The 21,153-nt window shown below is 44.5% G+C and overlaps 1 protein-coding gene across 4 annotated transcripts in view; it reads left to right on the top strand.

The window, feature by feature from the left end:
- The window catches only part of Smarca2 (SWI/SNF related, matrix associated, actin dependent regulator of chromatin, subfamily a, member 2), a 168,216-nt gene that overhangs the window by 51,944 nt on the left and 95,119 nt on the right, over nt 1–21,153 (top strand). For all 4 annotated transcript variants that reach the window (XM_041660994.1, XM_041660995.1, XM_041660993.1 and 1 more), the window contains exons 10-17: nt 6,610–6,663; nt 10,494–10,624; nt 10,840–10,897; nt 12,808–12,908; nt 14,011–14,158; nt 17,548–17,711; nt 19,669–19,735; nt 20,401–20,511. In XM_041660994.1, the coding sequence (XP_041516928.1) occupies nt 6,610–6,663; nt 10,494–10,624; nt 10,840–10,897; nt 12,808–12,908; nt 14,011–14,158; nt 17,548–17,711; nt 19,669–19,735; nt 20,401–20,511 (834 nt within the window). The remainder of the gene's footprint in view (nt 1–6,609; nt 6,664–10,493; nt 10,625–10,839; nt 10,898–12,807; nt 12,909–14,010; nt 14,159–17,547; nt 17,712–19,668; nt 19,736–20,400; nt 20,512–21,153) is intronic.

Raw genomic sequence — 21,153 nt, 5'->3', positions numbered from 1 at the left:
GGAGGATTCGCTCTTCAGTGTTGCTCATGAATCATAGGGTTGGCTCCCCATAGCACGCCTTGACCTTGTTAATTCAGTTCTCTTCCCCATTTGGTGCACTTCTATGAAGTGTCTGTTTATAAATTACTTAGAATCTTCTCATTCTCAGCCTTGCCTTTCTTTATTGACCTTGGAATCGAAGAGAAAAAAAGTCAATTCCGTGTCTATACCTAAGGGTCAGAGGAGAAATACATTTTCAATATTGAGCTCGTGTGTTAGGTGAAAGCAAGTGCTGCATTTGGGGCGAATGCTGCCGTGAGCATTCTGCATGGCCTTAAGGGTTCTGCTTCACCAGGGTGGTCACAGATATACCTCAGGTGGCTACCAGGAAGCAAAAGAAAAAAAGGTGGGGTTAGATAAAACCACCAAGCTTATACAAACAGGGTTGTGTGCCCCCCCCCCATCACAACAGCATGTAGCCTCTAAAATTCAGAGCTGCATAAGAAAGTGTTTGCATACGAATTTGCTGTTAGTTTCTTGTAGGGTATATCATTAAAAGATGTATTGTAGAGTGCTCCTGTCTATTACCCAGCCAAAGGGTCCCCTTTAGTTTGATTTCTGTTGCCGTGATAAACCCATGACCAAAAGCAGCTTAGAGAAGGGAAGGGTTATTTCTGTTGACACAGCCAGACGACACTCCACTACTGAGGGAAATCAAGGCAGAAACTCAAAGCTATAGAAGACTACTGCTCATTGGCTCTACTCTGCCAGCTTTCTTATACTGACAACCCTGTCCCACCTTCTAGGGGATGGTACCGCCTATAGTGGGCTGAGCCTCCCCATATCAATCAAGAAAGTCTCTCTGATGGACGTGGCCACAGACTGAACTGGACAGTCCCTCAACTGAGGCCCCTTTTCCCCAGCCTACTCTAAGTTTTATCGAGTAGACAGTAAAAGCTAAGCAGGACAGGGGCATAGAAATACTTCCCCTGCCCCAGCTCCGCTGCGAGGCTTATGTAGCAGCTTTATCTAACGCATTTGGAGCCCTTGCTGGCACACAGCGGTGCTCAGCAAATAGCGGTTGCTACATCAAGCAGTCTTGTGACAAACGGATGCAATGAGGTTGAGATACACTTGGATTTTCCTTATGTTTTGTTTGTTTTGCTATTGAAAACCAAGTCCTGGTCTGGGGAGATGGTTCAGCAGTCCAAGGCCCTCGTCTCCAAGCCTGGTACTGATGTGGTTGATCCATGGTGGAAGCAGGAAACTGATTCCTGCATTGTCCACCGGCCTCCATGTGTGTGCTTGATGCATGTGTGCGTGCACACACACACTTGATTTTGTTTAATATAGTAAATTAAAAAATAAAGACTATTTTTAACCTGCATATTTTGTGAGTTTGGATAAATAAATTGCTCACTTATTTTTCTGCTTATTTTTATTTATTTTTTTAACAACAAGGTCACGTATAGCCCAGGCTGGCCTTGAACTTGTTACATAACCAAGGGTGACCTTGACTTCTACTGCTTAAGTGCTACGATTGGTGACAGGGACCAGCTTGGCCAGCTGATTCTGTTGTGTTTTTTTTTTTCTTTTTAATGGAGGATCGGTTGTATATAAGTAGAGGCTGTCTTTTAGGACAGTGACAGATACCTTGGTTATTGGGACCTGTAGAAAGGGCATAAAGATTTATTATTTTGGCAGACTCTGCTGGTCACAAAGCTCATCAGCAACTCCTTCAGAGGGAATTTTCTGATTGGCGTGACCTTTGCTTGAGAGCCTTTTCTGGTGATCATAAAGAATTTCCCATCCTGCCTTGGGCATAGTTTTTGCATAAGCTGTGGTCAGAAGCTCTCGCGAGAGGTACCCCCGCTGAGAGTGCTCAGTTCAGCTTCAGCATCGAGAACTATTTGACGCCTAGCAGAAATGCAATATCAAGTTCTCCCTTCAACCTCCTCCAGGAGGGGTATGCAGGTGGAGATAACATCCTTGTTGGGTGTCTTTGATGTGTCTTGAAAACCCGTGCTATTAATGGACATGTGCTGTAGCCAGACACGGACACGACTGCCAGGTAGTGCTTTCTTCATGCGTTTGCCTTCTTTTGTTCTGTTGTTAGGAACACAGAGGATGTCGGCTTTCCTTTCCGGCAGTCCTCATACAGCCTTTGGTTTTGTTGCTTTCTGGCCCCCGCTGTTCTCCTTCCATCCTTTCACATTAGAAGGGAGGATGGCAGTATGAGAGAAAACATGGCAAATTTCAATCTTGCAGAGTGACCTCAGTATAATCAATTTTCAAAGTCCTTTTATTCGTTCTTCTTCCCCATAACCCACCTCCCATCCGCTCTTCTAAGTACAGCTCAAGGTTGCTGTACATTCAAGGGGAGAACTTTGTTGACATGGTACATTATTCAGTACAGTGATTGGAAATGTGATTTTTAACCGTTTTCGATATTAAACACAACTATCAAAGCCTGCTGGTATGATTTGTCAGCGAAACAGAATAATGTCGTTGAGACGTTTGCTGCAAATTCAAGTTACTCCCAGCTTTTTCCGATTGTTTTATCTCTAGAGATTCTGTAGTTGATTGCAGCTTTTCCTTCCAAGACCCCATAGGTGGATCAAAGCGATGTAGTCGGTGCTGCCCCTGTGGGTGTTAAGGACTGTTTGGCGCTCAGCGAGCACACCGTCAACGCGATCCCATTCATCTGGTCAGTTCAGTGTCAAAAATGGGTGAAACCAGTTTGAACCCGAGTCCTGTTTAACTGGCTTGACCAGTTACCTGAGTCAAATGTTCAAATTGGTTTTCTCTGCATGATGCCACGCAGGCAGTGTGCAAATGCCTGCTAATTTGATATTCCCGGGCATTTTTTTTTTTTTTTTATTGCCTGAGTACCTGTCTCGGGGCTCAGAGGCCCACTTAAATGACAGGAAAAATAAACCAAGTGGTTCCTGAAGCTTCCTTTACAGAAAATCTGCGAATGAGCCCTTAAGGCGCCCTCACGTTTAGACGCTGCTCCAGCACACTGTGGCGATACCTGCTGAGGGAGAAAATGGCTTCTTTCATAATTTGACTGTAAGACAGCTGACTGAAGCTGTCTGCAGCTTCCGGCGTCATCTTCTAAAATGACTGCCCCACTGAAGTCTGTCTTCTTGAGTTCAGCTGACAAGGATTTTCCTACTTCTGGGCGTCCCTCCTCCGGTAGCCCTACTCCCCGTTTTATATGCCCCCCCCCCAATGGACGGCACATTCCCGCTCTGTTTGTGGACACCCTAAAGCGGAGAGCGTAAATTGACATCGGCCTTGGCAATTGGGAGCCCGAATCTGTTTGAGTCTTAGTAATTTTTGGTAATGAGTAATCTTTAGTTGGGAGTAATTTCCATCACACATCTCCCCTGACATGAGTAGGTTAATTATACTTCCATTCCCACATAAGCATAATGAGTTTGCAGCGTTTTGTTAGATAGGAAGAAGCCTACAGGGCTCCTTTGGTCTTGACTAATGAATGGACTGCAGTAGTTTAGTTTGATTTGTTTGTTTGTTTGCTTTTTTTGGGCAGGGGAGGGTGTTTTGAGACAGGTTTTCTCTTTGTGGCCTTAACTGTCCTGGAACTCACTTTGTAGACCAGTCTGCCCTCAGACTCAGTGTCCCTGTGCCTGTCTCTGCCTCCCCCGCCTGCCCCAGCTGGGATTAAAGGCATGCACCTCCACTGCCCGCCTACTTAGGTTTTCTGTTTTAATCAGCGGGGTTAAGTGTAGGCACCAGCCGGTAGTAGTAGAGCATGTGTGTGTGATTCCATGACACAGACAACTGCTTGAGAACATTTCTCAGGCGGTGGGAATACTGTCACTTCTGCCCTGTTTGCACCCAGCTGTCTCAGCTGGGACTCAGCGACTGTCCAAAGTCAGTTCCAACGGAAATGAACGTCACAATCTCTTGTGTCCATTTGTGAATAGGGAATTTCGGGTTCGTTTTCTGTGTTGACATTAAAACATGAGTTTGGTGTGAGAACATGGATTTCTGAAAGCGCGCCAGCTAGACATCAGAAGCCCAGAGCATGATGGGAGGGGCTGGGGTCTCTCTCTGAAGAGCAGACTGCCACCTGGCTTCCAAGTCTCGTAATCTTGTGGCAGGATTGGGTCCAAGGACAGAGAGGGAGTGACACAGAACCCTAGTTCAGTGGTGACTCACGTGTGTTCTTAACCATTTTATCACTTGGGAATATTTTGGCTCCTAATTGCATCGATGATGATAAACCATGACAACAACAATAATAGTATGAATTATGCAGTGAATGGATCCTAAGTGAAGCACATTGCTCACGATGGTAATTTCTTCACTTTTTTTTTTTTTGGTCTGGTAAATTCTCATTTAGTGATTCCTAAGTTCTGGACACCCTTGTGGGCATGAGTTCTCCTTGAACCAACAGAAGTGGCTGACCTTCTAGCCGTAGGAGGCAGTTTTCAGACAGCACCATAGCCAGTCTTAATACTAGGCATAACAATAGCTCCTGAGCTCCCGTCATGATCCTGAACTGTGGCTTTGGCATGTACCATATGAGCAGGCCCAAACAGTGGTCCGTTCCTACCACAGAAACTAAGCCAAAGAGAAGCTTGTTTGCTGTAGGTTACACCGCTAAGGTCTCGTGTGCAGTCAGAGCTGTGATTGACACGCAACTCATCTAACCCCAGAACTGAGGGCGACTGGACTTGTAATAGCTCTCTGCTTCTTGCTGCCTAATGGTATTGAAAATAGATTAGTTTGGGGGACTTTAAGTAATGAAAGGGTCTGATCACGAGGCAGTTTTTAGATAACGCTCTGGCTAGCTCATAGTATATTCATAAGAGACTATGCTGTAGAATAGTTTTGATTCTATTCATTTATGGCTCTTCAAGCTTTTTAATGTGCTATTCATTGAAATGGTGATCCAGTTCCACTCACTAGCTATTTCAAATTGGCTTTTTCATTGTCTCATTTGATTTTCTTTGTTGGCCAAATTTGTAGCTTATTTCTGGTTTCTATGGAAAGAATGGTGGGATTAATTGACTTTCTCTCGTTAATTAAAACCATCTCTGGAGTATAGTGCTGGAGAATTCCAAAAATGGAAACTTTAGTATCTGGTAACTGTCTGGCTTCTCTTCTGAACACAAGGTTTCTGCCCTTGTTGGAGTGCCTCAGCAGGCTGGGTGGAAACCCATGTGTGTGATTCCGGGTATCAATCCTCTGAACTTGCACATACTTCCTCCCCTAGTTAGCAAGACAGAAAAGACAAGTCTCGGACAAGTCTAAGTGTAGGAGCATTTATCTTTCTAATCTTTGGTAGAAACCCCATTGTTTATACTTAATCACCACCCCCGCTGACTGTCTGTCTGTGTGTGTGTGTGTGTGTGTGTGTGTGTGTGTTTGTGAGAAAGAGAGAAAGAGAGAGAGAGAGAGAGAGAACGAGGGAGGGAGAGAGGGAGGGAGGGACATGTGTATGATAGGGACACAAAGTGTGTTATTTGGTAAGAAAATTATAAATGACATTGAAAATAACTTTAAAAAGTCGTATGTTTATGGGACTTCTTCAGTGCGGAAAAATCATTTTCAGTGAGGTTGCTTTGTGAAGAGACTAATTATTTTCATAGAAGATAAAGTATTAATAGAATGAATATCTGAAGTAAGCTAAGGAGAGTTAATTTTGATTCTGTATTAGTGTATATATTTTTCAATTAACTAAAAGAGTCCTAGGATAGAAAGCTTGCTTCCCTAAGTATCTTAGTAAAGGAAATGACTGGGACTTTCCTCTCTCATATTCTCATATTTTATTACAAAGAATTAGTATGGTTTTTTTAAGTAATAACCTTAAAGTAGAGATTCTGAATATAAAATATTTTACCTGTCAGGTGTCATAAATGGAAGACATTTTTTACCATTTTGTATATATTGCATATGGGACTCGGTTCTGTGTATAATCTGACATCATCCTAATTTCTCATTTCCTTGCCTTTGAGGTGCATAGAGGTTAATGGAGTACAACACTGGAGTATTTAAACAATGGTAGATGATGGAATTCTTCATGAGAACACAGTAGATACACACCAATTTTCCCACATACACACTGTGGAAATACTATATATTATCAAAGCCAATTAGGTAGAATGGGAACCACCCGGGAACTCACAGAATTTTGTTTTGTTTGTATTTTTATGACTGAGGAGCGGTTCAGAGCTTATTGTTGATGGACATTTTTAGAATGCTGTCCTTCATTGCTGATGAAAACTTGCTTAGGGAATAGGAAAGTCGAACTAATTATGTCAGGATTTGTCTTCGGTGCCAAACACGAGAAACTGTTTCTTGATTCCGCCTTCTGTCTTGATGGTGCTGTGCCTTAGGCTCTGTGGGTCTCTAAAGATGCGATCCACAGATCTCTAGTAGGCTGGCCTTGAGTCACATCTGGCTTTAAATGACTCTACACTTTGCTAATATGATGCATATTTTATCTCAGCAAAGAGAAACAAAAACGAAAGACATTTGCATTGTGCTTCCCGAGAGGAAGACACAGGCAATGAGATAGTTAGATGTGGGAGTTGCTGGCAATTTCTGTCCTGTGTCCTTGATGGATACATAACACTTGACATTATTGTTTTGCAGAAGGCCGAAGAGAATGCAGAGGGAGGGGAGTCTGCCCTGGGACCAGATGGAGAGGTAAGGGAAGTGGCACCCACTGGCTCTTACGTTCTGCTAGGGGAGTCAATCATAACCTGTGGCACCATTCTTTGTGTACACTAATCTGGGCCCCTCATTTTTATAAAAAAAAAAAAGTTATACTTACATATATGTGAATATTTGTGTGTGTGTCTGCATGTTTTTCCATTGTTGTGTGTGTGGGTATAGGGGGCTGTCTATAGAGGCCAGAAGAGGGTGTCTGTTCCCTGGATCCAAAGCTATAGGCAATTGTGAACCTCTGGATGCCTGAAACCAAACTTGGGTCTTTCGCAAGACCAGCAAGTACTCTCAACTGCTGAACCATCTCTTGAGTCCCTAAGTTAATCATTTTTTTAAAAAGTAAAAATGGTACATTTGTGCCTGGGGAGATGGCATGGTGGGTAGAACTCTTACTGTGCAAGCGTGAGAACAAGTTAGAAGACATCAACCCATGTAAAGATGCATGTGTTAGCATGTGTCTGGAACCCCAATGTCCTTACAGTGAGGTGGGAGGCAAAGGCAGAACCCCCGAACCTTGGGGACCAGCTAGCCTGAAATTCTGAGTGGCAAACAACATGAGACCTTTTCTCAAGCAAGGTGAAAGACAATGTCTGACATGCAAGAGTGCCATCTGTCCTCCACACATATGCCTGCAATCACACACATGAAGGAGCACATGCGTGTGTGTGTGTGTGTGTATATATATATATATATATATATATATATATATGACAATTAGAAATAACACTGTCTCAAGATTCCTGATCAACTGATAGTTTTTTGTATACAATTCTGCATAGCAGATAAACATAGATCGTGACCACATAGAAGGTATGAGAGGGTAAAGCAATTCGGTGATTACATTGGGCAAGTAAATAATACAGAAGCATAAAACATGGCTCAGCTTCCCTAGTTTATTACTAATTTGGAATCATAAAAATACATAAGCCGAGCAGTTCACATTCTGGATTTTCTTGGGGAATTTCTATAGGCTTATAATAGAGATTGCATGTGGAGCGAGCTAGGCATTGACCTTAATTGTATATCCTAGAATTTCTGATATTCCACTGAGCTCTGAAGGATCTGTCCAGTGATACAACGGAGATGTGCCAATCCAGAGAGTTTGTTTTAACCAACCTTTAGTTGCGGACTCTGAGAAGCCTGCTTAGAGTATCGGGTGATGGGGGGATTGCCTGTTTCATTCTAGAATCGCTGGGTACACGGGTTCCATGTGCGTTGCGTTCCCTTGGCCAGATGCAGGAAGAAAGGTTAAACTAGTGATATGCAGAGACCTCTTAGCACTGCGTATTGGGCTAGCTGTTCTACACCATCACAGGGAAGGAAGAGCTCAGGTAAAGGTTAACGTGTAAGAAACTGTAGACAGGATGCTACCAGGGTGGAATGCTGAGTTATCAGAGCACTTAGAAGCAACAGCTGCTTACAGGACCCCAGGCTTCTCTGACAAGGCTGCACATCACCTGTAGTTTCCAGGCACCCAGGATAACCGAACACCATCTTGTCCTCTCATCCCTCACCTCGTGTGGAAATGGTCCTCTGATCTCGGACCTGTGACATGTGTCTGTTTTTAGATGTTAATTTTTATCAGGTGTGGGTTCTGTTTCCTGAAGTTTGCCAAGGGAGTGCCTTGCTCGGTTTGTTCAGAAAGAATGCTCTTCCTTCTCTTCTGAGCCCATTTCTGTGCCTTTGCCAGGGTTCAAATACTACCCACAGTTATTTCCAGTTTTCTCTGAGGTGTGACATTAGCAATAAAACAAGCTGTATTATAATAGCCCACAGTAACAAGATACGGTTTTTCCCAGGGAAATGATACGAATGCTGGATTTCCCTTTTTCCTCTCGAGTGTGGAGATGACCTTTTACATTAATGAGGAAGAATCGTATTGCTGTGCCAAGCACTGCTACTGAGAACTATTGCTTTAGCCAGTGTAGGAGTGAAGAAAACTGGCAGGCCGGGGCAAGCCTTTTCTTTTAAAGTTATCTTTGTGAATGGCCACTAATATTTGTTCTGCTGGCGCTTTGTTGAGGGAGTAGGCAGAGAGAACTATGGGGGATTGAGGTTCTTTGGGGTTATTTCTCTAAGATGCAGAAAGTAACATCAACCCACTGTTTTTCCTTATCATTTCTTTGCTTAATTAGAAAAAATTATATGACAATCCTAATTACACCGCTAGTGTTGCATGTATCTATCTGACCACAAAACTAATTAAGAGTAATTTAGGGAAAATTCTTTGAAGTAATGAATTGCCTACACAACCCATTTGACTACTCTTCAGGAAATAGACGGTGGAATGCGTGCACAAATGAAGCGTTTCCAAACGTCTTACCCAGGGCCCTGCTCCTAGAAGTCGGTCACCCTATAATTAAGAGCATCCATTTGCATGGGGTTGCTCCATTTCCAGCCCCTTTCAGATAGGCTCTTCCCAGGGGCGCATCATCTATAACCTTTGTGGCTTCACATAACTCCTGATTTCTGAGCAAGCCATTTTACTTTGCAGTGTCTGCTAATGAACTTCTTCTTTGTCTTCGCCAGTCCTTCATGCTTCAGATGGCAGGGGTTTTTGTTTGTTTGTTTGTTTGTCTGTTTATCATACACACAATTCCAATGGTCAAATTAGACCCCATTCTGGTGGGTTGATTTCAGATAAAGCGCACTGTTTTGTAGGAGATAACACAGGCTACACTTTGTTCTATCCAAACCACAGCTTACAGGAATTGTTCTCTGGGGAGTATTAGGTGAAGGTCTGGGGAACTATTAGTTCTAAATGACCCGAATCAGCCTCGCTTGCCTGAAATAAGAATGGATTTGTTCCAGGGCAAGTATCCCTCGTCCTAAATGCTTGCAGCCAGAAGTGTCTCCGATTGTGCGCTTGGAGCCTGGACTTTGGAGTACTTACATATATATGAGTTACCTTGCGGATAGGACCAAGGTCTAAGCATATACTGCATATACATTTCGTATACATCTTATTTTTCTTTTGACATAGGCTCTAAGGCATAGTCTGAAGGTGACTTTATGGATTATGTTAGTGTGCTTGTGTTTTGACTAGCTGTGGATGGCCCTGGCCATGGCACCATTATAGAATTTTCTACCTCTACCTGCGCCATCATATCCATGATCAGAAAGTTTCAAATTTTGCATTTGGAGCTAGAAGTGTTCAGTGTGTAACAGGATAAAGGCTACCCGGAGAATCTGCCATAGGGCTCTAACCTAATTTTATATTTTCCTGTACAACTGGTCTGGTAAAGACATGGCTGCTATTTGGGGGCAGGCAGGAGCTCGGCACAGTCAATGGCCTCTACTGGCATTGCTGCCACCTTGATTGGCAGTATGCCTGCACCCCAGCTTCCTTGAACTTCCGTGTCTTCTAACTCAGAGTCTCGTCGAGTACAGCCAGTTAGAAAAGCCGAGCCTTTGTACTCCTACCTTAGGTGCCAATGTGTTGAGGTTTTCTGTCGACTGTCAAATTCACATGTTAGACAAGTGCTGTACTATTGAACCCCAGCCAAAGCCCCAGATCTTTTTGATACAGGGTCTCAGTGTGTATCCTAGGCTGGCCTTTAACTTGTGACCCTTCAACCTCAGCTTCCAGGGTGCTAGTATACAGGCATGCGCCATCACGTCTACTTCTTCAGGGCTGTTAGTGAGTGGTGATCTTTCCCTGATTGTCAAGACACTTTGGGTATGGAAGTGTTGAAACACAGAAAAACATTTCAGATACTGGACAACCAAGAGCCCAAGAGATAGCCAGCACAGGCCTGAGAGCCTCCTGTCATCCCAGGCTGACTTGATTTCTTTTTTGCTCTTTCTAGCCGATAGATGAAAGCAGCCAAATGAGCGACCTGCCTGTCAAAGTGACACACACGGAAACGGGCAAGGTCCTCTTTGGACCCGAAGCGCCCAAAGCAAGTCAGCTGGATGCCTGGCTGGAGATGAATCCTGGGTATGGTGCAGACGCAGTTACTGGGATTCTCGGGGCTTCTTTGGCGAAGGGTGGGTGTGGCACCAAACGGAACCTGGTGCGGCCTTTGCTGAGAGATGGTGTAGAAGTTTTGCATCTGCGTTGGTTACCTATAAGCAGGATGTCGCAGTTAAGTAGCGAATGCCTGTGTTTATTACTCAGAGATCAGCCCCCTCTTCTCCTCTGCTTGTCCCTAGTTATGAAGTTGCTCCCCGGTCTGACAGTGAAGAGAGTGACTCCGATTATGAGGAAGAGGTACGTGGACATCTGTCTCTCTTTGGGGTTTGCTGGCTTGAAAGTTAACGGAGGAAAAAGGGTCTCCTCGTGAATGTGGGCTCAGACCCCGAAGCCTCCAGCCCCTTCCTCCTGACTTTGTTTTCAGGTTATCCCTGCGTCTAAGCACCTGGATAGGCTCTGATGGGGTGTGCCTAGTGACTGTAGTTATCTCTTGAGGTTCCCTGGCTGGTGAGGCATCTTGAAGAGCCCTAAATTTGTTTGAAACCAAAGAGACAAGCTATGGTTAGACTGGAGATGGTGCAAAGGTCGTTCGGGGAGAATTTTGAAGATGGATTGATTTGGGAAAGGCAGTTCCCTATCCCCAAGTGGTCTGTGAGCGCTAAAAGCTCAAGAACTTCTAAAGTCTTTCAAACCTTGGAGTTCATTAGAAGTTATGAGTCTGGGGCCTGAATTTAAAAAAAAAAAAAGGCAACACGGGCAAGCATAAAGACGTTAATGTACGTCTGGACTTTTCTTTAAACACGACTCTTAATTTTGAGTCCTTGGATATGCTGGTTTCTCAAAAGGAGATATATTTTTCTGTTTCTTGAAAGGAATACTTACCATGTTTAGAACATAAAATGAGAATCTTGGGTACTTTCACTAGAGATTAAGAATTAGTGCTAGGTTAATTATGAAATGATTGATTAGTGCAAAAAAAAAAGATGAAGTGATTTTGTATCCTATGCTTCAGTCTGGCTAGGACAATCAATCATTAAGTCTGGTTTGGACTAGCATTCAGGACTCTAGTGTGGCATGCCACAGATGGGTGCCAAGCAGCTGCTCACACAGTCTTGCCTGATATAACTGACGAGGATTTTAAGGCAATGGTCATTTTCCTTCTGTGTTTTGAATCTTTGCTTTCTAAATTAATATACCATGAACATTTACTGCTTTTAGAAAACAATAAAAATTTTATTTAGAAAAACATAACCAATATAAGACAAATACTTTTGTGACATGATAATATCTCCCAGCTATTCTCTCTCTCTCTCTCTCTCTCTCTCTCTCTCTCTCTCTCTCTCTCTCTTACACACACACACACACACACACACACACACTCTTGTTTGCTTGAATGAACAGGTCCATAAATGGTTTTTCTTTCTGAGAAAGAGCCTGGGAATATAAAGATAAGGCACAGTGGGCAGTTTAGGTAGCCCTTACCACCCAGATGTTGACATTCATAGATACTTCCTGACATTTGGGAGGAGATGCAATCCAACCAGGTGACAGGAGCCCCAGGCCACCAGCCAGTAAGTGGCTTATAGCACCTCATTTCTAGAGTAATCTGATGTCATTGGCTTGATGTCCCCATTGGCACTTGTCACATGTGTCCATTTCTCAGGCAATAGTTAGGAAACACATGTTCACCTTCAGACTGGTTGTGAATGTCATGTTAGTAGTGGGCATATGAATATTTTGTCGTACGTTCAAGAGGTAGGGACATGGTCAGATCCTTTGCCAAGGTAATGGTGCTGTTTTTTCCTGAACACTCAGGAATGTGTGGTGTGAAGCACCCTCAGAAAGTAGCATGCTCAGCTAGTCAGATCCTCCACAGTCACGGGGACCCACGTCATCATCAGAAGGGGCATTCTCTGGAGGACGTTAAGTTGCAGAGAGGAGAACAGAGTTCTAGAACAGTAGCTGTGGTTCACACTTACCCTTGGGAGTTTGGGTCTTGGGGACCCCTGTAGCATCCCCTTTTCTCTCTTTCAGAGGTGAAATGATGACTCAGTTGACTTAGGCAGTGTTTTGTTTACTTCCTCCCTCAATCAGATCTGTTCACTTCATTTGTGAAGTAAAATACTCTTTAATCTCTATAAAAGGCGGTAATCATGAAACATACTCGTTAAAATAGAGGCCTTGCTGTATCTCTGTCCTTCCTCCAGGATGAAGAAGAGGAGTCCAGTAGGCAGGAAACAGAAGAGAAGATCCTGCTGGATCCAAACAGCGAGGAAGTTTCCGAAAAGGATGCCAAGCAGATCATTGAGTACGTGGCCCTTGGAGTTTCCATCACTAATACAGTGAGGTTCATGTGGTGGGAGTTTTCTGTTTGCAAATCCTGTTTAAAAACAGGAACAGACTTCATCCTCACACTGCAACTGAGTGTCCCCTCGGCTCCTCACAGGTCACTTCTGAGCTCTGGACTCCTCTGGTCAAGGGCTTTGTGTTTCTCATCTCCCTCTCTTCCTCCCTCCCTCCCTCCCTAGACTCCACCCTCCTATCTCCTGCTCAGGTTCTTTTCCGGGCTTCATGCCCGTCAACTGTACTTCTATCCCAGGTTAGACTAATAAAATTTACCTTCCCCTCCCCCGGGGGCCGGACTTGCCTTCCCTGTCTCCTTCAAAGCCATCAAACATACCCAGAAGCCCAAGTGTGAGTGCCAGCCTTGTGTCATCCGGATGTCATAGCTTCTTCAGCTGCGCACCCTGCCCAGGTCCACACTTAGCTTCAGTTTCTCGTGTCCGGGTGCCCCATTCCAGCCCATCCTCCAGTAGTGGTCTGCACACCCCATTGCTCGTGTGACTATTATCATAGGAGCGTCGTTCTGAAATAGTAGACAGAAGAGGACGTTCAGACGATGAGACTCTCCGGAAGGAGGAAGTGGATGTTCTGATATGTTTTCCCCCTCCCAGGTTGTGCACCCCACTTTAGCAGCCTTTGTTTTCCAGTGCGCCCCTGACTTTTCAGTAACACCTTTAAGAAGGGACAGTGGCTCTTCCATGTGCATTCTTTCCCCTCTAATGTCCTCCTCAGTCATCTCCTACTTCAGTCCCCCAAGCTTTTCTAGTGTCCTTTGTACAGGATTTATCTTCGCATCCAGGGACACCCAGGGCTACTTCTTTGACAAAGTGCCCCTTTTATGAACTTCAGAGTAACCTCTGTGTGAGGCTCACGTTCTTCATATGTATGATGTGGAGCTGATATGATGGTGATGACCCTGCTTGGTTTTTGTGAACTTTACAAAGCATGTTTTTAATGGCAAGGCAGATAATAATACCCACAGCAGCAACTTTAAACTCTCAAGTCATTTCTGATGACATAACACACAGACTCGTGGATCCATGGGCTTTCTACTTTGTCTTCCTCAGGACTGCCAAACAGGACGTGGATGATGAATACAGCATGCAGTACAGTGCCAGAGGGTCACAGTCCTACTACACAGTGGCTCATGCTATCTCTGAGAGGGTAGAAAAGCAGTCCGCCCTCCTCATTAATGGCACCCTAAAGCATTACCAGGTAACCAGTGTGGTTGCGGCCCCATATCAAGCCTTGGTCTTGCGTCCGTGTCATCCCCAAGTGTGTATTCCCCACTTTAGGAGCTTTAGTCAACTCTAGAGGAAGTTCCAAAGACAGGATGACATTCCTCTGCACAGGACTTCCTTCAGAGCGTTGTGGTCAACATGACAGCACCATGCTGTTTGGTTTTGTCACCTAGCAATGGAATTCGGAAGAAATACTGGCTTACCATTTGAACCAGTTTCACTGTGGCTCTTTGCAAAAAGAGAAAAACCTGCTTGATTCCGTTAGGCAGGGAGACCGAAGTAAATGCAGTATTGCTTCAGCTATAGTTGTGGCAATAGCGGGATGGTAAGGGTTCTGAGTGCCATCTCCTGCACGTATACCTTTTCCTTAATGTATGATCAAGTTGTTGGCCACCGTGCTTCAGTTAAACACTAGGTTGTAAATGTGCCAGGTGCTTCTTTGACCTGTTTAAACTTGAGGGCATCTCCTGTCTTCCGGCTCTACTCCTCTGCCAGGTTACCTGGAGTATATTTCTTGGAGCCTTTGTCCCTTGAATTACTCCCTCAAAAATTAAAAACTAAAACAAAATAGTAAAGTTTTGTGGTCCAGTAAGCATAGGTGATAGCATTTACCAGAACTAAACTATTCGGTATTGGTGAGGGTTAGTTCTGCCTGCTCATACTAGGATAACTGTGGGCTGTCCCAGGCCAGCTGCATAAGCACCTTGGCAGTGCCTCCTCTCTGTCTATCCACAGTACCTACCTGAGGACTGGGGGCAAAAATGTACAGCACACACATCAGTATCCTACGGAAACACAGTTGGAGTCCGTCATTCTTGAACATCTTTCTCTGCTACTGCCAGGGTCTCTTTTCTATCATTGCTTACTAATATCCTATAAAAAATAGTGTCATCTAGAAGTCCATGCTTATGATCAGTCATCTCCAAGCTCTTATGGTCAGCCGTTGCCTCCCGTCACTGCTGATGGCAACACCGGAAGAATGACCAGCGATGCCTGGGTAGCTCTTGGCTTGTCTCGGGAAAGTCTTAGGATTTCCCTGGAATTCCTGGAACATATTTAGATCACTGCCCTGTAAGGCATGCCCCCTTGATGAGCTCAGAGTATTCTTTTGACTGTTATTTGACCTCTTTGATATCTTGTAATGTGTCCTTTGTTATATTTGATGTCACATCCTGTTCATGGAGGTCAGAGGGCAATCTGCAACCATTGCTTTTCTCCTTTTACGATGTGGGTTCCGAGAACTGAATTCAGTCTTGGCAGGAAGCACCCAGAGGGCTGCCATAAATAATCCTCTTGCAAATGTGAATCCCTGTGCACACCACCTGCCTCGCTAGGCTCTGTCCATCTCTCAGGTTGAAGCGCCCCTTTCCTCCTGGGCTTTTGACAGTGAAGCTCCTCTTCCTGCAGTCTGACCATCCCTGTCTGCTTCATGATTTCCGTTTCTCACAAACAAGTTCACAGGTCCTCACAGGCTAGCTTTTGGTGGCTCCTTGACAAATTTAGCCTCCTGCTGCCTCCAGAGAATCAGGCTTCGATTCCCACATTCCACTGTCCAGGAGAGCACACGTGTCCACGCATCTCTTTCCACATGTTTTGTGAGATTCTAAGCTCCTTCCAAGTCTCTGGCTTTGCTTTTATTTTATCTAGATCTCGCTCCCTTCTTCTCCCACCCTTCCTTCTTTCCCTCTCTCTTCTCCCCCTCTTCTCTTTTCCCATACCCTCCCTCCATCCTTCCCTCTTTTCTCTTCATCTCTTCCCTTTCTCTCCACCTTCCCCCAATGTTTCTGGCACGTAGTCGACATCCTCAAAGCTGGTGGTGAAATAGCAAACAGTCCATCTGTCCCAACCCTGTGGTTTCCACTGGGTCCCCCTTTCCTATCTCTTTTTAAACTTGGTTTTTGGATTTAGCCTACAGAATCGTAGGCTACATTATGGCATTATTGTGCACACATTGCTTTTCCATTTTATTTTTAAGACAGGTTCTCATATAGCCCAGGTTGGGCAGAACTTACTGCAAGGTCAAGGATCACCTTGTGATCTCCCGATTCTCCTACTTTCAGCTCCCAAGTGCCGGGCTTGGACCTTGGCCATCGCCTGGCCTCATGCTTTGTTGTCCTTGCGTCTCTTCCCCCACTTGACCCTCTTGTCCCCTTCCTCTCCCCGCTCACCCATTATCTCTCAGGCCTTTTCTGTTTCTCTCCTTATCTCACTGTGTTGCTGTTCTGCACAAACTTTGAAGATGACTTAGGTCTTGTCCAAAGCCCCTGTTTGGTTTAGAAAAGTCTTCAAGATGGCAACTGTGCTTTCTAAGGGAGACTGTCACCAGTACATCTTTATACCTATTCATCACACTGGGCTACTTGGTACCCAGTGAGAGTGTTCAGCACTTCCTCCCTGACATGAGCTTCTGATGGGAGTGTGATTCTACCTTGGTGTCCATCTGCTATAGTTCCTTGTGTGATCCTGTATGAGGAAGTGGTTAGTGAATATTTTAAGTACAAGATCACAATATTTTCTCCGCATAACTTAATTATCAAGTTAATGTGACCGCAACATGTATGTGTATATGTGTTGCATACAATTGATGCTGTCACGTTAAACCCAGCATTGCATCATGGTAGCACAGTAAGTCTGTGTTCTCACCTCACTCTCCTTTTGTGCTTAAATGAGACTCCAAAGCTGGGACTTGGGTGCACTGCTTCTGTGCTTTGAAAATACGTTGTACGTCTTCCAGGCAGCTGGCTTCCAGGGAGCTGCTTTCCAAAAGAGCCCCCAGCGCAGAGCGATCTGTGTGCTGCCTGGGGCCTTTCTTTGCCAGGAAGAGAAATGTCCTTTTGGAGTGCAGCCTAGTGGCCTTGGCTCCCTGGTCACAGGCTTCCTCGCTGCAGGGATGGCACCCTGGGGCAGGCCGTTCATGATCCAGAAAGCAGTTTCTGATGATCAGTGGTCTACGGTGCCAGCTCAGCCTTCCGGCTTTTCTTTAATCCTCGAATTGGCTTTTTGTTCTTGGAGTGGTTGGAATAGATTTCGGTTTGGGTTTTCTTCATTTATAATAATTCTAGAATGTCATCCACTGTGAAATGTTAAGTATGGATGAGCAACAAAGCTGCTCCAAATCCCACCCGCACACTCTAGCCCATCGTTTCTCAATCTGATTAACACCGAGCACCTGCCAAGCAGCAGGGGCGATTACGGGCTCATCTTTGAAATTCCTTTCGCGTTGGTGCCTCCCCCACTTTGCTACTGTGGGAAACTCAGCGCACAGCACCAAGAAGTTAAGAAGTCACAGCCTCACTTGAGCTGTGCTAGTATTAATTACCTGTGCAGATCTCGGATAATTGAAACGATTACTCTTCATTTCAGCTCCAGGGCCTGGAATGGATGGTTTCCCTGTATAATAACAATTTGAATGGAATCTTAGCTGATGAAATGGGGCTAGGCAAGACCATCCAGACCATTGCACTCATCACGTACCTGATGGAGCACAAAAGACTCAATGGCCCCTATCTCATCATTGTTCCCCTCTCGTGAGTACTGTCATTTATTCCGCCCACCATCACTCTGTACGTTGAGATTGTTCTAGCAGTGGCTTGCCCTTGTTTCCCATTTCAGACAGAATAGTCACATGGAGTCGGAATACCGGAAACACATAATCTGAATGTTGGTTTCACTTTTCCACCCCTGCCGAACCCCATGCCCCGCCGCAGCCTTTTGACTGGCTAGTAAAGTTTGTAGTGATTCTTTCTGGCCATTCCCATTTCACACCCTGTAGAGCAGTCTCAGCCTTCCTTGTGCCGAGAACCCTTATCACAGTTCCTTATGTTGTGGTGACCCCCAACCATAAATTATTTCATTTTATGGTTACTTCATAACTATAATTTTGCTACTGTTAGGAATTGTAGTGTAAGTATCTGGATCTCTAAATGTGTTACTCAGAGGGGTCATGACCCACAGGTTGAGAACCACTGCTCCTGCAGAGTGAGTCCAAGTAAGTAGAGCTTACTGAAGGGAAAGGTGAGGGAATTTATAAACTTTTCTAGACCGGTTTTCCTTTTTGTATTCACACTTACACACACACTCACACTCACACAATTGAACACCTCCAAAAGATAATAGATTTGTACACCTTCCTTATTGTATCTCTTAAAGCCATGTAGACATCCAAATCCTTGCTGTGAACAGTGCGTTCAAGTAAACTCTGTATGTACGCTTTGTGTTTCAATGGCTTGCTGCCCTGGAAGAAGGGAGCAGCCTTTGCTGTTTCTAACACAGCCCCAGTTCCTCACCCGCCAGTGGCTCCCCCTGGTCTTTAGCCAACACTCGGAGTAGAGGAATAACTGTAACTGCCACCCTCCCTGGGAGTGTGGTGCTCCTGTGTATGCATGTCAGCATCTGTGTGTGCATGTCAGAATCTGTGTGTGCGTGTCAGCATCTGTGTGTGTCAGCATCTGCGTGTGCAGGTCAGAATCTGTGTGTGCGTGTCAGCATCTGTGTGTGCTTCAGTATCTGCGTGTGCAGGTCAGAATCTGTGTGTGCGTGTCAGCATCTGTGTGTGTCAGCATCTGCGTGTGCAGGTCAGAATCTGTGTGTGCGTGTCAGCATCTGTGTGTGCTTCAGTATCTGTGTGTGCAGGTCAGAATCTGTGTGTGCGTGTCAGCATCTGTGTGTGTCAGCATCTGCGTGTGCAGGTCAGAATCTGTGTGTGCGTGTCAGCATCTGTGTGTGCGTGTCAGCATCTGCGTGTGCGTGTCAGCATCTGTGTGTAGGTCAGCATCTGCGTGTATGTCAGCATCTGTGTGTGCGTGTCAGCATCTGTGTATGCATGCCAGCTTGATGCTCTAGTCACTGCCACCTTGTCACGGGTCGCAGTCCTAGGACGAACTCCGACCTCCAGGAAGAACAAGGCTTTCTGTTTCGTATTTCCCTCCGTTCTGTTTTCTGCACAAGGCTCAGAGTTATCTGCCCCCATAGTATTTACATGCCCTTTGCACCCGATCTATAGTTGCATCATCTGACATGGATGTTTTGGTTACACTTTTGGATTTAAAAAGAAAATCATTCATCATTTCTTCCCCTGCTTCCTTTTGATAGACCAATTGACTGTGTTCGTGGGGTTTTGTAATTTCTCTTCCCTGATTCGAGTTTTCTCAGTGCTTACATGGCTAATCCTAAATCATTTGTGCATTGTTGGTTTTGGAACCCTAGGAAGGCTCCGGTGTTCTGTACCACATAATTCTACACTTTTGAATCGTTTCTTACAAGATTTTTTTTCTTGAGGTGTACAATCGTCACGCTTTGTGGCAGCTTATTTCTTCTATCTTACCTCTTATCTCCATACCTGTAACATTAATATGTATGTATCTTGGGTATTTTATATTCTCTAGAAGGCAAAGAGTAAAAATGAGTAACAGTTTTCTATTTACCGAATTTATATAAATGTGTATGTGCGTGTTTACTGTGGTATTTTTGTTGTTGTTTTTGTAGGACTCTGTCTAACTGGACATATGAATTTGACAAATGGGCTCCTTCTGTGGTGAAAATTTCTTACAAGGTTTGGAGCTTTGTATTTATATATAAATGCGGAAAAGCAAAAAAAAAATGGGCCCCAATTTCTTCCTTCCATATGTGCATCTGTGAACTGTATTTGGTTGTAAAGTTTTGTCATGTACATCATGTACTAAACAGTGAGAGTTAATCATCCCAAGAAGATTACTGTAATAAACCATAATTACTTTCAGATAGTGAAATGCAGAAGAAAATTGTTAATTATCATATTGCGAGGTTTCTGATGAGAGTAATACAAATGACAAATATCACACTTTCTGTGTGCTGCTGACTGGCTCACTGTGGGCTGCTACTGCGCCGAATGTTCCTGCAAAGTCAGGCAATTACCGGGGCGCTGGGGCTGCCTGCTGCACGCTCCCGCAGAAAGGGAGCTTTTCAGGCAAGCAGCGGGTTCCCAGCCACTGCTAGCTTGCTGCAATTTCCTCCTCGCTTTTCCTTGCTCGGGCTTAAGTGGGAAACCTTGCTGCAAGGACCCGGAAAGGGTCAAGATACGTGTGCTTTAGCTACCGCTTTTTTCCCGGATAATAGACCCGTATATGGTAATACCCTTATGTGCACATCACCTGTCTAGGCTCCATTAAGCTCTGAGCAGGGAGAAATAGTACCTATGTCCTTCCAGCGGGTAATCGATGTATTTTTCTCTCCATTCAGGGTACCCCTGCCATGCGACGCTCCCTTGTTCCCCAGCTGCGGAGTGGCAAATTCAATGTCCTCCTGACTACTTATGAGTACATTATAAAAGACAAGCACATTCTTGCAAAGGTACGATTTTAAAAGAAAAAAGAAAAGAAAAGAAAAAAAGAAATTCTTTTATCTCTAATTGTGGATCATCTTACCGGAGTGTAAAGTATCCCTCAAATCATACTCAATAGTATAATTTTGATCATTAGATGACTGGTTTCTTTCTCTTCTTTTTTTTCCCCCCCTGAAATCTTGGTCATGGGATTTAATACTTTGTATGATATCGTGTGTGTGTGTGTGTGTGTGTGTGTGTGAGAGAGAGAGAGAGAGAGAGAGAGAGAGAGAGAAATTAATTGATTAATCAATTAATTGATTGATTTATCTTGGGCCCTGCTCTGCACGTTTGTCATGAGTTCACTTCCTTTCTTTTCCCTTATTTTTATTTCATGTGTATGAGTGTTTTGCCGAGAACATAAATGCAAACAGCACTCATGGAAGCCAAAAGGGGGCATCAGATCCCCTGGGACTGGACTTAGAGCCGGTGTAAGCCTCTCTCTATATGAGTGCTGGGAATAGAACCAGGTTCCCCTGGAAAACCAGCCATCTTTCCAGCCCCAATTCCACATCTATTAAGAAAATTCACCTGGGTTCCTTCTGCGATTTTTCTCTCCAGCAGCCCTCAATGTGCTCGGAAAGAAATAATTGTTTTTGTTGCCCTGGGTT

Source organism: Microtus oregoni, unplaced genomic scaffold, assembly GCF_018167655.1.
Source record: "Microtus oregoni isolate MIOR12 unplaced genomic scaffold, Mior012 000012F_ref0000307, whole genome shotgun sequence".
NCBI classification, from domain to species: Eukaryota; Metazoa; Chordata; class Mammalia; order Rodentia; family Cricetidae; genus Microtus; species Microtus oregoni.
The sequence above is the reverse complement of the archived record's forward strand: the minus strand, read 5'-3'. Positions and strand labels throughout refer to the sequence as shown.